Raw genomic sequence first — 15,461 nt, forward strand, 5'->3', positions numbered from 1 at the left:
AACGGGTAAACAACCAAAGTATAAGGAATTCGTATTTTTTTTAAAAAATAAACATATAGTTATATGATCCACATGCAGGTATGTTTCTTATTTCACCTGCATTCGAGTTTCCCCTCGTTGTTGGGCGTGCTTTAGCCGGTGTTGCCGCAGGTAGTTAGAAATGTCTTGTGAACGGGTCAAGATACCGGGAAATGCATCCTTCAATTGGTCCCTTATGCTATTTGGCCCTAAACCTAGCAACGCCTTTTCGTCAACAAATTCTTTTTGAACATCGGTTAGTCGTCTTGCGTACGCAATACCTTCCAAATTACAAGCTGATGGATGGTTATGTCGGTGATCTATAACTTCAACCCACCAACTATGGTCCTTTGTCAGACGGCCTACCAATTTGAATGGACAGTCAATTTTGGTACTCCCTTTGGGTGCCCCGGTTGACCGCTTATCTTTTTTTCCACCACGGTTGCAAATAAGGACCACCTTTTTAACTTCTCCGCCTTTTGTGACATTTGATCTTCGTGTTACTAACACATAACCAAGCTCCTTTGCCGTTCTTTGAGCCCAGTCTACCAAATCTATGTGTGTGTCAAACACCTGAAATATTTTATACACTTTTTTTTAATACACTTTTTATGCACTTTTTTATAATACATTTTTTTTAATACACTATTTTATATACTTTTTTGTAATCCACTTTCTTATACACTTTTTATACACTTTTTTATAATACACTTTTTTGTACACCTTTTTTTTAACAATCTTTTAATAGCTTTTGTTAATCTACATTTTTACGTACATTTTTTAATATGTTTTTATAAACAATTTTTATCCGTAGTTTTAATAATTAGTTTTCTTACATACTTTTATAGCAATATTTTATACACTTTTTTTAATACACTTTTATGCACTTTTTTATAATACATTTTTTTAATACACTATTTTATATACTTTTTATAATCCACTTTCTTATACACTTTTTTATAATACACTTTTTATACACTTTTTATAATACACTTTTTGTACACCTTTTTTTAACAATCTTTTAATAGCTTTTGTTAATCTACATTTTTACGTACATTTTTAATATGTTTTTATAAACAATTTTTTATCCGTAGTTTTAATAATTAGTTTTCTTACATACTTTTATAGCAATATTTTATACACTTTTTCTTAATACACTTTTTATGCACTTTTTTATAATACATTTTTTTTAATACACTATTTTATATACTTTTTTATAATCCACTTTCTTATACACTTTTTTATAATACACTTTTTATACACTTTTTTATAATACACTTTTTTGTACACCTTTTTTTAACAATCTTTTAATAGCTTTTGTTAATCTACATTTTTACGTACATTTTTAATATGTTTTTATAAACAATTTTTATCCGTAGTTTTAATAATTAGTTTTCTTACATACTTTTATAGCAATATTTTATACACTTTTTTTTAATACACTTTTTATGCACTTTTTTATAATACATTTTTTTTAATACACTATTTTATATACTTTTTTATAATCCACTTTCTTATACACTTTTTTATAATACACTTTTTATACACTTTTTATAATACACTTTTTTGTACACTTTTTTTTAACAATCTTTTAATAGCTTTTGTTAATCTACATTTTTACGTACATTTTTTAATATGTTTTATAAACAATTTTTTATCCGTAGTTTTAATAATTAGTTTTCTTACATACTTTTATAGCAATATTTTATACACTTTTTCTTAATACACTTTTTATGCACTTTTTTATAATACATTTTTTTTAATACACTATTTTATATATTTTTTTATAATCCACTTTCTTATACACTTTTTTATAATACACTTTTTATACACTTTTTTATAATACACTTTTTTGTACACCTTTTTTTTAACAATCTTTTAATAGCTTTTGTTAATCTACATTTTTACGTACATTTTTTAATATGTTTTTATAAACAATTTTTTATCCGTAGTTTTAATAATTAGTTTTCTTACATACTTTTATAGCAATATTTTATACACTTTTTCTTAATACACTTTTTATGCACTTTTTTATAATACATTTTTTTTTAATACACTATTTTATATACTTTTTTATAATCCACTTTCTTATACACTTTTTTATAATACACTTTTTATACACTTTTTTATAATACACTTTTTGTACACTTTTTTTTAACAATCTTTTAATAGCTTTTGTTAATCTACATTTTCACGTACATTTTTTAATATGTTTTTATAAACAATTTTTTATCCGTAGTTTTAATAATTAGTTTTCTTACATACTTTTATAGCAACAAATCTAATGAATAATAACAAAATACAATTACTCACAAAATAACAACACAAAAAATGAAAAGGTTGGATTATATACATACCTCCTTGGTATAAAAAACATCGTGATCGTAATCAAATTCATCACGGACATCTGGGGATTCAAATTCGTCATCGGGCTCTTCGTACACAAACTCTTCATTTACACCTTCCGGCGCATTTGGATTTAAGAAAATTTCCTCCAAGCAATCCATCTAAAATAATAAAAACACTTAACAGTAATAAATGAAAACGAATAAATCAAAATGAATGAATATAAAACCAATCGAATATCAAAACGATTGAACATCAAAATGGAAATGTTGCTCCAAGAATGAATATGAAACGAGATGTTATAAAGGATGAATCGTCACGGGGAAACAGTAATAAATGAAAACGAATAAATCAAAATGAATGAATATAAAACCAATCGAATATCAAAACGATTGAATATCAAAATGGAAATGTTGCTCCAAGAATGAATATGAAACGAGATGTTATAAAGGATGAATCGTCACGGGGAAACAGAAACATTACTGTATGATTCGTACCCACCCACCCTTTTGGAGCGACTGTCGCTCCTAAAAGGTGGGTGGGTACGAATCGTACAGTAATGTTGTCGTATGCTGTCGCCCGTTGTCGTATCCTACTACCCCTTTAGGAGCGACTGTCGCTCCAAAAGGGGTGGTTGGGTTACATGAGGGGTGGTCGGCCTACACGTCCCCTAAAAAAATTATATATCAGAAAAAACAAAAAGGAAGGGAAACAAATATCGGGATACATAACCAAAATAAAAGTAGCTTTTTCGTACTACAACGGGCTCCTAAAAAACCGTGTCCACCATTACCATTAATTAATAATAAATATTGAATAAATATTAATTCAAACTCACATATACAACAAATAAAACAAACGGAACGTAACAAGAAGGAAGATGAAAGAGTTGGCTATGCAAGAACTGAAGATTCTAGAAGTTGAACACCCTACTAAATTCCAATATCTAAAGCTACAACTTAAGAAACTCATATGTGTTCTCGATGAACAGGACCAACAACAACAAATACTAAAACAAGACCACTGTCATAATAATTCATCTATCCTCACTCGAGGTTAGTTTAAACTTTCTAATTACTTTACATATATATATATATATATTTGGGGTAGGATGTAGATCTGTATATAAGGCATATATATACTACAAGAAAAATCACGACATTTGTCGTTGCAATATAGTAGCGTATGTGTTGTTGCAATAAGCTTGTTGTAATATAGCTATTGCAATGACAATTTGAGACGACATTTGTTGGGACCCACATGGATTAAAAGAAAATGTAAAAAATGCTATTGCTACGTCAATTTTTCGTATTTGAGGTATTCCCACAACCAAAAGGTTGTTGGATTTGAGTTTCATCGGAGACAAATATTTGAATATTTGTGTAGCAGGTGAGTAAATGAATTTGAATAAAAGACTTTGGACACACCAAAAAAAAATAAAAAAATCATTATGAATTATAAGTGTATAATTGATAGTTCACATCAATAAGAAAAGAAAGTTGTGAAGGTTGGATTTTTATGGAAAACATATGTGTAAGTTTACATGCAGGGGTGATTTACTTAATATTATTGCTAATAAATTTGGTAATAGAATCATCAAACAGGAAAAGGGTGAGGGAAGGGAGTAACGATGAAAGCGGATACAGCAAAAGAAGAACAAGTGCTCAGGGGATACGTGATGATAGCGATGCAATTCAGAAGGCTAAAGCTTGTCTGCAAAAGATTCAAACATTGAAGTCCTTTTTTAGCTCTGTGAATCACTAATAGCTAATCGTACACGTCCATGTGGATTTCGGTCTACTCATAGGTCTAGATTTCGAAATGTTGTCTTTTGATATATGGGTATGCCTTTTTTGATGTTTGAAAAAGGAATCCCTCAGGAAGAAGTCGTATATAGGCAGTTAGTTATGGTATGATCGATGACTATAGTCGTATAACTGATTAGTGGCCAATTTTGCACCTAGATGGCTACTTAATATCGTATAACTTATGAGTCGTCTAATGTTTCTCTTCTGTTCGATCATGGATTATCAAATGATTACAACCATGTTTACTAGAAGAAATTTTTTAAAAAAAAAAAAAAGATAAACTTACTATATTGTTGTTTAAAAAAAAAAAATTCAATTTCCCTTTAAAAAGTTGATTATATGTATGAAATCCCTCATTTAAAATAGTAGTGAAGGGAGACGCATCCAACTTAAATACTACTACTAGAAGCATTTAAGTTATAAGAAGTAAAATTTGTATCATAACGGAAATGCTAAATATAGCCCGTATTTAATGTCCATAAAAAAACTTGTACCTTCCATATTAAAAGTCCGCCTCTTGATTTTCATGGTAAATGTACAAACAATTTATGTATCTTAAACACAACCCTTAGGGTTGTATTTAGCAAACCTCATAACTTTTTATTTATTTACCACAAAATGTGTGATAAGTATATCAAATACAATATTTGTGATATGCATATCACTTGTGTTATTCCCAAAAAAGTGGTCATGGTTTCAGATGTAAGGTTTAATATTCAACCAGATGTTTGCTTAGCCCATTTCCAGATTAAGAAGCTGGAAAAGAAACACATTTTTGCATCCCTGCCTGATTCCATTTTCAAACAGATGGACTGATTCCGGTTCTTCTCTATACCAAAATCCAAAGTGGATCAAACTTCTCAACCTTTACCAATGAGGGATAAAAGGTGTTTATGACAAAATATGTAGATTGCTCACATGTTTTTCCTATGGCAAGAAACTGCGATGAAAACAAACATAAAATTCATAAATTTTACTGCCTTGCCAGCATAAGTCAAGTAAATTATAAAAACAAAAGCGGTATTAAGCCCAAAATTTGTTATGTTTACAGCTCTCTTTTGCAACATCCTGCTATTACCTAACTAAACCTCAGACCCCATGCAAATCACAACCCAAATGGCTGGTGATTAACGCCACAAGAACAATAAACTGAAACCATAAACATCAGTGTCAACTGTCAGGAGCCTTTCTTTTCTGATTTGATGTCGAGACACTTGTTTGGGGTTGACCAAAATCTGACCTGTATTCCAATGTACAAGCCATGCATTAGATAATACAGTAACCACAGATGAACCACCAGCCAAACTGCAGATACTCACCCACAAGTTGAACATTTCTTGTGATGCTTGCAGAAAATAGACAGACAAACAGAGCAAATGTACCCCATGTCTATAGTGTTTTTGTGACAAAAACACCTGCATGATTTCAAAATTCGGAAGACAAGTTAAGATAAATGTGAAACTAAAACTCCGTCCAACAAATAACATAAAGCAACTTACGAAGCACGGAAATCCACACCAACAGGCTTAGGGAGTTGCAAGAAGCTACGTGAATGCAAATCTGTTGCAAATACCGTCTGCATTCAAATAACACAAGTAGCGCTGATACTTGAAATTTAACAAAACAAAAAGAAGAAAACAGCAGCAGAGTGTATAAACATTTATGGAAGGTTACTTACTGTTAGATACTGAAACAGTCCATCCAGGTGTTGTGGCTTCAGATACACACCTCCGGTTATATAAGAAGCCTGGAAAAAAGATAGATTATAAAATTTTAGATTTACTCATATAAGTCACACTTGAAGTTAATATTGGTGCATCTGGTACCTGTTGCAGGAATGCAGAATGCTGTGACCCAATAACACAAGAATCTATTGGCACCTATAAATAATGAATCTTTAAACATTACATATTGCAAACATATTGAATAGTATTGCTAAAGCATGCATTCAACGTACCATTAATCTCTGAGCAGAAAAAATTGAATTCATGATGGCAACATATCTGCAAAATATATAGATTATTTGTAACTGACAGAATAATAGGAAAAGGTGACAGAAGAATGTTAGGAGACATACTGTCCAGGTCCATCTTGCGATCCATGCAAACACATAATCTGCCATAATTTATCGGTAAGTACACGAGATAAGAGGTTTCTAGTGTAACAAATATAACAGCATAATTACAAGATTTACCCGGGGTTGTGGATGAAGTGAGCCAGAACGAAATACCCGTTGTATGTCTAATCACCACTGTCATTTTAAACAATCCCTTTACATATTAAACATGAATATGAATAAAGTATATATAGAATATATAGAAAAGGATACAACAGAGTGCCATTGAAAGAGATCCTGAGAGCAATGACGACCCGATCCCATCCGCTGAATCATCCTTATTAAGCTTTTCATCTTTAAACAAAAACTCGTCCAATTTCTTCAGCAATGTCTCAGCTCTCTGATTTGTGTGTCCCAGTGAAGAATCATAAATGTAATCACAAGAGTTGAGGCCAGTAGCTATCACCACCACTTGATTCAGTTGACTTAGTAGAAGAATTGAGTTCAGGAACGGAAGGAACTACAGTGAAATGACAAAAAAAACAAAAATAATATATGAGCACATGTTCGATACTTAGCATGGAGTGTGAGGATGGTATAAAAAATGAAATATTTTATTGAAGTTCACTTGAGATAGGAACTTGGAGATTGAGAAAGGTGCAGCAGTTGAACTCCAGAATAATGGATTTGTATCGATCAACACCATTAGTAGGCTTACATCATCTACAATTAAGTTGAAAAATTAAAGAAATTTACTATCATATAATAATAATTGAGTTACAGAATGAAGATTACTATAATCAGGCAAATTTACCTGCATACTGCTTAGATGCAACAGGGGTCATACTTGGTTTGATTGTTTTTTTGGGCTCAACAACTGCAAGATAGCAGGTTATATACATAAAAGATGAAACTTATACCTACATTGAAATTTATTACTCCGTAAAACACATCAAAATTATCATTAAAGAACATGGATATGATAAATATAAAATATAAAAAATTGAGCCCCCCTTGCAGGCACTATCGGTATTTTTTTTTATGTGAACCTGCATTCTTGCTTAATTTTCTACCGTCTTCTTAATTTTCAGTTTAGATGAATTTATATTATGACAAGGTTCAAAATATACAATACCTTGAAACTGTATACAGCTAAAATTGTTTTTCTATTTATGTATTTTCATGGTTATGAGATATGATTACCCTGTCTAACAGATCTGATCTGTATTAATACATTATGTACAAAACTTGGTGGCTAGAGTCCTAAGGTGACACATAATGAATAGTTAACAACTACATTGACCTTTTGATAGTTTTCAAAGTTATTTAATCAAACTCTTTTAAAGTATGTGTCCATTACATTTTTAACATTGTAAACCAATTGACCAACTAAATGTCCGCTGTATTTGACTAAAGTATTCAGATTATCTGCAACACATGATTAGTACTTTTTATAGCCTTCAAAGCAAATCAAACTTTATTAAAAGAGATATTCCTCAATTTCCAATAACTATTACATTATAAAGCTTTTTTGTTTCAATGCTGCAATAAAAGTATCAACCCCATGGAAAAAGAACTCAATTGGTTTAGAAATAAAAAAACACAATATCAACGTTGGACCAACTCACTAATAACCAAAATTATAGACCATAGTACTCAAATCTAAAGAAAATTTGAAACCTTTGTTCCTATATACAAATATTTGCACTTTTCATGTTTAACTCCTAAATAACTGTATTATAGGTGAGTAACTGAACACGTCTTTATAATATGTGTAAGCATGTTTGAATAAAACCTGATTCAAACACGCATGATCATTATAGGCCTCTTAGCAGCAATAGTGTACTTCAAGTTTGACCAAAAAACCAAAATACTTGGTTGATTGGCATAACTATCACCCAATTTAACCTCAACAATGTCAATGATAACTCGTTATCAGCTCAATTCAATGTCAACATTACAGCCCGAAACACAAATATCGGTATATACTATGGAGGTGGATCCAAATTGACCGTAATCTACATGGGAACAGTTCTGTGTGAAGGAGCATGGCCTAAATTTTATCAAGATCAAAAGAACACAACCATACTAACCATCCCTCTAACAAGTCAAACTACAGTTGCTACTGAATGGGTCTTTATTAAATTTGTGTAAGCAATTTTTTTATTAGAAAAAAAGATAGTTGAGTGACTGTATATCCTTTAAAGAAAGATCACATCTGGAAATCTGGTGACAGAGAACGTCTGGAGTGGCCGGTGAATGAGGTCGTCGTCAACTGAAACTATGAGAGGGATGAGGACCATGACGGCTTCACCCGTTCAAATTAGGTTTAGGGGACAGGAGGAGGAAACCGAGTATATATGTGTTTTTAAATAGTAGAAACCCTAAACACATAAAATTCATGGGTTTCACATTCAGCTTAGGATCTTGTTGAACGGACCCACTTGACGTTAGTGCATTATCCTCATGTTGACTTTTTCCTAACCTAATACTTTTGCAAGAACCTGTTTTAATGCTAGTAAGCAGAAACAGAAAGGTAAATCAGCAGACCGTAATATCCTTTTAGTCCTTTTTCCAAGCCTCACTAACCAGATAAATTTGATACAAAAGTACTGATCAGAAAGAACTCGACGTATCAAAAAAGTAATATCTAATTCTACTCTATATGAACAAGATCATTATAATTAGAACTCTTACAACACGAATTCACAATATAGTAGACGCCCACATACAAAATTGGATCAACAGTCGTCAAAATGCATCATTTCATCACACATTCGTAGACATAATTACAAGTCTACTAGTAAATTATCAGCACTATGCTAGTAATTACTTGCCAGCATGATTTTGAAGCTCGCACGGAGCTTAAACGGTAAACTTTGGGCATAAGGAATTTATTACAGCGAAGGTGCATCCAAATTTGATACATTTTAACATTTATCAAATACGATCAACTCAACAACAAAAGAAGTTTAAGGTGGGTATATTTTCAAGATTATCATTGCTTCATTGGGGACTTTCATCAAACAGGTGGCACGCGATATAAATAAAGGGGTTTTGATTATTTATAAAAAGAAAAAAAACAGTCTAATAAATGAATAATGATTAATACATAATTGAACAAATAAATTGTACGTACCTCTGTTAGATTAATAAATTATTTAGGATGTTTATGATTAAGTTGTTGCCTCGCTCGGCTATACTTCAGTGGTTCTCTTGAGGAAGGAGGCACTCCTTTATAATTATAATCGCAAATGAAAAGATTCAAAGAATATATGCTACAAGATTACCTTGACCTTTTAGGCTTTTACTATCGGAGCACAAATTAATAAACTTTTATCAGTTATAACGGAATATTATTTTTAGCGATATACCATCGAATTGTTTTGAAATTTTGTACTATACAAGGTATACGGTTAAAATTTAATACTATACACATAGACAGAGTTACACCAAGGGCCGTGTGAGTAATTTCCGCCACTCCAAATTTAGTACAATTTAAAATATTTTTAAAACTAATTTTGATCTTAAAAATTATAAATAAATAGGAAATACATACAAATGTTATTTTCATTGTTATAAGCATCTTCTTTAGAAGTATATCGTTGGTGTTGGAAACATTAGTGTTTTGGAAATGATATAACCTCCTAACTAATCCTCTAGAAAATCATCCTAAGTACATAATCGTGATATACGTTAAAATCAAGAGATGGGGTTTGGAAAGAAAATTGTTGGCTTTCACATGTCATATTTTGGTGATTTTAAAAAGATTTTTAGGAGGATATTTAGAATGATCTTTTTAAGATTAATTATTTTTCTTTTAAGATAAATTTTTCTATTGGTAAAGTAAAAAACTTGAGTTGTTTTGATTTTTAATAGAGTAGAAAAAAGGTTATTTTTGTTTGAGTAAATATATATTATATTGATAGTATATGTGAAAATGTTATTTTATTTTCAAATGGATAATGATAAATCAACCTAATTGGTATGCCTAAAAATCAACCTAATAATAGGATGATGACATGTGGAAAAATCAGGCGGCAAGATTAGGAAAGAAATTAGTGAAATCCGCATGTCAAATTCTTAATGTTTTAGGTTGATTTTTAGGTATATGAGTTATGTTTATTATTGATTATGATAAACTTGTTTTATTTTGTTTAATTGAACACAACTTATCTGTCACCACATGCTCCAAAATTGCAAACCGATGTTGACGATTGACGTTCCCAAAGCCGACACTCACCTAAGCTAAATTCGACCTTATCAACACTGATCATTGATAACTTGACTAAATCCAGCATTAACCAAATTGTTTTAGTGGCCCGTTTTTTCTATTCTCGAGCTAGTGTCCATATTTTTTTAAAAAATATATATTTTCAAAAATGTCTTTGATCAATATAATAAACGAATGTTAAGTTTGCCCTCACACAAGAAATATTCTGGCTCCGTCTCTGGTTGTACGAATCACCACCCATAATTAACCCTTTAATTATTAGAGGTTTTCACGTGACGAGACTACAATGGAAAAGTCTATGATGTCGTGGTGATAGTGTGATATACATAAAGGATAATGATCAATCCTCCTAAGTTATTAGCTTACAAATCCTCCTAATTAATAGGATTGTGACATGTGGAAAATCAGGGAGTGAGATTAAGAAAGAGAATTAGTGGATTACATGTGTTAACAAGTGGATATATTAGGAGGCTTTTTAGGAGGATTGGTTATGAGGATTTATCATTTTCCATACACAAAGGTAAAAAGATTGACACCATATATATACACATGTTTTGTCTATTACTTTCTTTAATGGAAGTTAGGGTTGTTGAGATAGAATAAGTGCACCGAAATGTATGTAACTAAGACCGAAAAGTTATTGTGTGCACGAACTATATGCACGAACTTAGTAAAAATGTTCAAAGTATGTAATATGGTATATGTCACACCCCGACTAAGGCGGAAAACTCGGGATGCGAAGCATAGTACACGCGTCATGGATATTAGATAGGAAGACTAGATGAATCCACAAATATAGGAAGTCTTAGCATAAATAAACTTAAGCATTCAACATGAATCCATACACAAATAAAACATAATTCAACTCCCATGCAGGGGATCCAAGGTTAGGCATAATGCCATACTAACACAAATGAAAACATAAGATAGCAAAGCAGCAACAATGAATCCTAGAGTCCAAAGTCTGCTATAAAGGGTCCATGCTACTCTCCTCATCCACCTCTAACCTGTGTACCTGAAAGGATACTTAAAAGCATTAACACAATAGTTGGTGAGTTCGTAGGGTTTAGTCTGCTTTATCAGGTTAACATGATGCATTTCATGTATAGTCAAAGTGGCCACGAACCACCATCAATTATCATAATCTTCTTCCTCCTCCTCTAGATCATCCAGCCACTTTCAGCCACCACGAACCACCATCAATTATCATAATCTTCTTCACTTTCATCATTTTCTTTTAGATTTTGAGTAGCCTATGTTGGATCCATGTTTGTTCTTCATCAAATCACGAATTTTCTTACTTATTTATTTATTCTTTTTCGGCCATGTTATATAAATACATGATAGATTCGGAATTTGTATGTATATATATATGTAAACCGTTATATGTAATTATATATATGTATATAGATCCGAAATCCTTGCAAACATCTACTGAAAATCGATTTTTATGTATATATATATATTTCGGTTTTGAGTATGTATATGTGTGTTTACGGACTGAAAACTTTCAAATCCGAGTTGTTAAACACGAAAACTCCTTAGATCCGTGATGTTTATGTCCACAATTTCATTAGATTCGAAAAGTATATCCAAAAACTCTCTTGAATCCGAAATCTTTATACCTTTTAATATACTTTTCGGATGTATATGCTTATGTGTAACTATAAATCCGAAAACTTGGCCGGATTCCCTTTGAAATCCGTGAATCATGATCCGAAAACCTTTAGATACGAGATATGTGGATCCGAAATCTTCATCTTGTGTGGATTGTTGCTTGTTCTTTGTATTTTTGGGTCACATAGAGGTATATACACCGAAATCTTGCTAAAACCATGGGTATATGTTTGATTTTATTGGTTTTCGGTTAGAGCTAGCTTAGATCCGGGTTGTAAAAGTGATTTGAAATTGTGATTTTTGGACTTGAAATTGTGTTTGGATCTACTATTGTTCTTGATTATTGACTCGGTCAAAGTTGGTCAAACTGTCGGTCAACGCCGGTCAAACTGGCCGATTAACACTTTTCCGACTACTAAGATCGGTATTGGACTTGAACATGTGTTTAAACCTAAAAGTTGATCTTGATTATTGGTTGGTCAAATCGTGGTCAAAGGGCAGATTCATATGTATTAATTTAGTAAATTTTGTGTCAAAATTTATTAATGTTTTTAATAAAGTCAAAATTTGTGTTTGACTATTATTTGATTTCTCTTGGTAAAAAAATTAAATTAGTGTTTGAATTATTTTGGTACTTTTAGTCAAAGTTAATTTTTTGGTCATAATTAATTAAAGATTAACTTTATATGGTTATATATATACAAGGATTAATTTAATACGGACATATACATATATATAATAATTAAGTCTAGCATGGCAATATGACTAGTATATATATATCTCTAAAAGGACTTTGTAAGGACTATATACATTATACCTTTGTATAACAATAATCAATGACTTATCGGACTTAACATATTTTATAAGGACATTCCATATAAATACTTAAAAGAATCAAAATGTGACATTATTAAAAGAATCATTTTATATGGACAATTTATAAGGACAAAAAGGACTACTATATATATTATAACATTTGACAAGACATAATGGCATTTCTTAAGACACTAGTATAAGACATGGATTTGTGTAATTATGTAAGTACTTACTGGGTGACTTGTGGACAATGTAGGACTTTTGGACAGATAGTGAACTTATTTCAGGTGTACTTGACTGTTCGTATTCTTGTTCGTTCATCTAGGGTGATTGTGCTTGTGTTGCTTTCAGGTGAGTTTCGTGACCCCTTTTTATTACAAACTTTGGGGTGGAAAGTATACTTATTTTTCAAACAGTTTTGTCGATTTCTGTTTATGTTCAATATTGAGCCTGTGCGTATAGAGTTGCTTGTGCCATTTGACGTGCTTTTGTCTTGTTGTATGTGTGTGATTATGTGTTTGTTGTTGTGCTTTATGATGTGTTTATTTGACGTGCTTTTGTGTGTAATGGAGACTTGAGACTTTGGACTAAGCAGGTACCGTAAGGCTGGACTTTGAGACATTGAGACTTGAGACTTTTGACTTATTATGGCGTAACTCTGCTCGTTATATGTTGAACTATTACTTGTTTAGGCTTAAAAGAATCGACAAAAGACTTATTTCCTTGACTAGACTTTTGACATAAAACCTACGAACTCACCAACCTTTGTATTGACACGTTTTAGTATACTTTTCAGGTACTCAGGCTAATCAGGGATAAAGACTGCTATACTAGGCTTGGACTTCGTAGTTTAGTGCTCCTTTATTTATTGTCAGACTTTAAGGCTACATGCCTTGGATTATTTCTTTATGGACTTGGTTGTAATAAACTATTTTAGCACTGTTATGACTTTGAACTCATGTTTTTGGGAATATATTTATTATATTCTATTTCATTTAGCAGTATCTATGTAATTCCATGTCGTGCTGTACTTTTCATGACACCTCATATTTCCGCCAACGGTGGGGTGTTACAGAATGGTATCAAAGCCGTGGTTGTAGAGAATTAGGTGGAAAATCCTAGACTATAACCTAAGATGCATTCTAGACGTGCTAACGTCGCTTATATTTTGAGTTCATATCCTATTGAGATTTATTATCCCTGTGTTTATTTTGACTTTGGCTATCATTTGGTGACTGTGTGCTTTTGGTGTTATTGTGATTATTTATGTGTATTAGAGCAAGATGAAGTGATGGCGCTAACTAGTATCGCATAGCGATAATCATAGAAAAGCCTGATCAACTGTTCTATGATTACCGCCATGCCTTGCGACAGTTATTGACATCAATGATTGCACTTGTAGTGAGAGTGTGGTAGCTACTCTGGGCTGCTTAATGGGTGTTAGTTAGGTAGAGGGTTAGCCGCTGGTACACCCTGTATACATACCGAGCCAATACCTAGAAAGCATACCAGTACCGTGATCCGACCTTGCATTAGATTTACTAGGGGTATGGAGGGTTAGACGCTGGTACACCCTGTATACATACACCACTAGTGCAACGGATGTAGGTGTTAGATTCGGACCACATTTTAACTGCGATTTAGGGTTATATATTATTAGTATATACATATGTATTGCATTGACATGAATTGCATGACTAGTTTAAGTTCTAGATAACACCCCTTAGACCATAAGACGAGAGAGCTTCCTGAGTGTAACATGTGACATAGACGTTGACATTTTCGAGCCTTTCATCGCGTCTAACGTTCTAGAGATATACTAACGTGTGTGGAATAACGGTAAGATGAGAGCTACTGCGAACGGAGGTTAAAATATGAGATTTTGACTATTTAGTTGGTGAAGTGTGTTGGACGACGAGGTTCAAGTGGAAGTTCATCTTAATCAGCTACAGATTGTTGGACCCATCAAAATAAGAAACGGTCAAGTTCGAGATGCTAGAGTTCGTACTTACGTACTAGATGCAACAGAGACTCGTAGCGATTCGAATGTCGCTACATGAACTTTTCTTCTGAATGATCCTAATGCTACTGTTCTTCGACTCGAGAGATGATTATAGTTTTTTCGAGACTAGTTTTGTTTCGTTTCCTTATTGAACATTAGACCGAGACTTATACATATATATTTTGACGTACAAATGGTTACAAAGAGCTAGTTAAACTAGACCGGGTCATTCGTTTGTACACATAGTTCTTATTGACTATGCTTTTGTTATTGACTTTGTACCTTTTGAAAAATGGAGTTTTGACATTATTGTGGGTATGGACTTGGATGTCTTTGGTCATTGCGACGACACTATGTAGTGCAAAAATTATAAGAATATTCTTATAATTTTTTATTCAAAAGACTAGGTTCCAAAAGGTCGTAACTATTACCAATCCTTTATCTTTTTCATGCTTTATGAGAAACCGATGCTAAGGTCTTTCTACATAACTCATTTTCTTATTCTTACCTAATGGCGAAATACTAGAAGTTTAGCGCAAAAGGTCTGAGTCTCTTGAGGGTTTT

General features: G+C 32.1%; 2 protein-coding genes across 4 annotated transcripts; both read right to left on the minus strand.

The window, feature by feature from the left end:
- Positions 1–217: 217 nt before the first annotated feature.
- On the minus strand, positions 218–2,535 carry LOC122610264. Its single transcript, XM_043783258.1, has 3 exons — positions 2,376–2,535; positions 300–591; positions 218–243 (listed from the first exon to the last, which is right to left on the minus strand). Exons 1-3 carry the CDS (start codon positions 2,523–2,525, stop codon positions 218–220), a joined length of 468 nt encoding a protein of 155 aa, XP_043639193.1. The 5' UTR covers positions 2,526–2,535.
- Positions 2,536–4,767: 2,232 nt separating this feature from the next.
- Positions 4,768–9,505, minus strand: LOC122579021 (general transcription and DNA repair factor IIH subunit TFB4). 3 transcript variants are annotated; one of them, XR_006320585.1, is made up of 13 exons: positions 9,368–9,505; positions 7,043–7,148; positions 6,857–6,951; positions 6,502–6,748; positions 6,367–6,413; positions 6,250–6,287; positions 6,130–6,175; positions 5,999–6,052; positions 5,851–5,919; positions 5,672–5,748; positions 5,492–5,587; positions 5,251–5,412; positions 4,768–5,112 (listed from the first exon to the last, which is right to left on the minus strand). XR_006320585.1 is itself a non-coding variant. In XM_043751102.1 (12 exons), the coding sequence occupies exons 2-12, from the start codon at positions 7,071–7,073 to the stop codon at positions 5,343–5,345; spliced, it is 870 nt and encodes a 289-aa protein (XP_043607037.1). In that variant the 5' UTR covers positions 7,074–7,105; positions 9,368–9,505; the 3' UTR covers positions 5,119–5,342. The 3 variants fall into 3 exon arrangements, 2 of the variants coding, with proteins under 2 accessions (XP_043607037.1, XP_043607036.1); XM_043751102.1 differs by lacking the exon at positions 4,768–5,112 and having other exon boundaries at positions 5,119–5,412; positions 7,043–7,105; XM_043751101.1 differs by lacking the exon at positions 4,768–5,112 and having other exon boundaries at positions 5,119–5,412.
- Between the last annotated feature and the right edge of the window lie 5,956 nt (positions 9,506–15,461).

Source organism: Erigeron canadensis, chromosome 8, assembly GCF_010389155.1.
Source record: "Erigeron canadensis isolate Cc75 chromosome 8, C_canadensis_v1, whole genome shotgun sequence".
Classification (NCBI taxonomy): domain Eukaryota; kingdom Viridiplantae; phylum Streptophyta; class Magnoliopsida; order Asterales; family Asteraceae; genus Erigeron; species Erigeron canadensis.

Bases quoted from the DNA above. Each gene is read 5' to 3' on its own strand.
- LOC122610264 (XM_043783258.1), bottom strand. From the start codon at position 2,525: ATGGATTGCTTGGAGGAAATTTTCTTAAATCCAAATGCGCCGGAAGGT. The intron at 592-2,375 runs GTATGTATATAA...AAAATATTTCAG, and splicing joins ATGTTTTTTATACCAAGGAG to GTGTTTGACACACACATAGA. The intron at 244-299 runs GTATTGCGTACG...GTTGACGAAAAG, and splicing joins ATCAGCTTGTAATTTGGAAG to GCGTTGCTAGGTTTAGGGCC.
- LOC122579021 (XM_043751101.1), bottom strand. From the start codon at position 7,130: ATGTATATAACCTGCTATCTTGCAGTTGTTGAGCCCAAAAAAACAATC. The intron at 6,176-6,249 runs GTATGTCTCCTA...TATATTTTGCAG, and splicing joins TCGCAAGATGGACCTGGACA to ATATGTTGCCATCATGAATT. The intron at 5,588-5,671 runs GTAAGTTGCTTT...GAAATCATGCAG, and splicing joins GGTGTGGATTTCCGTGCTTC to GTGTTTTTGTCACAAAAACA.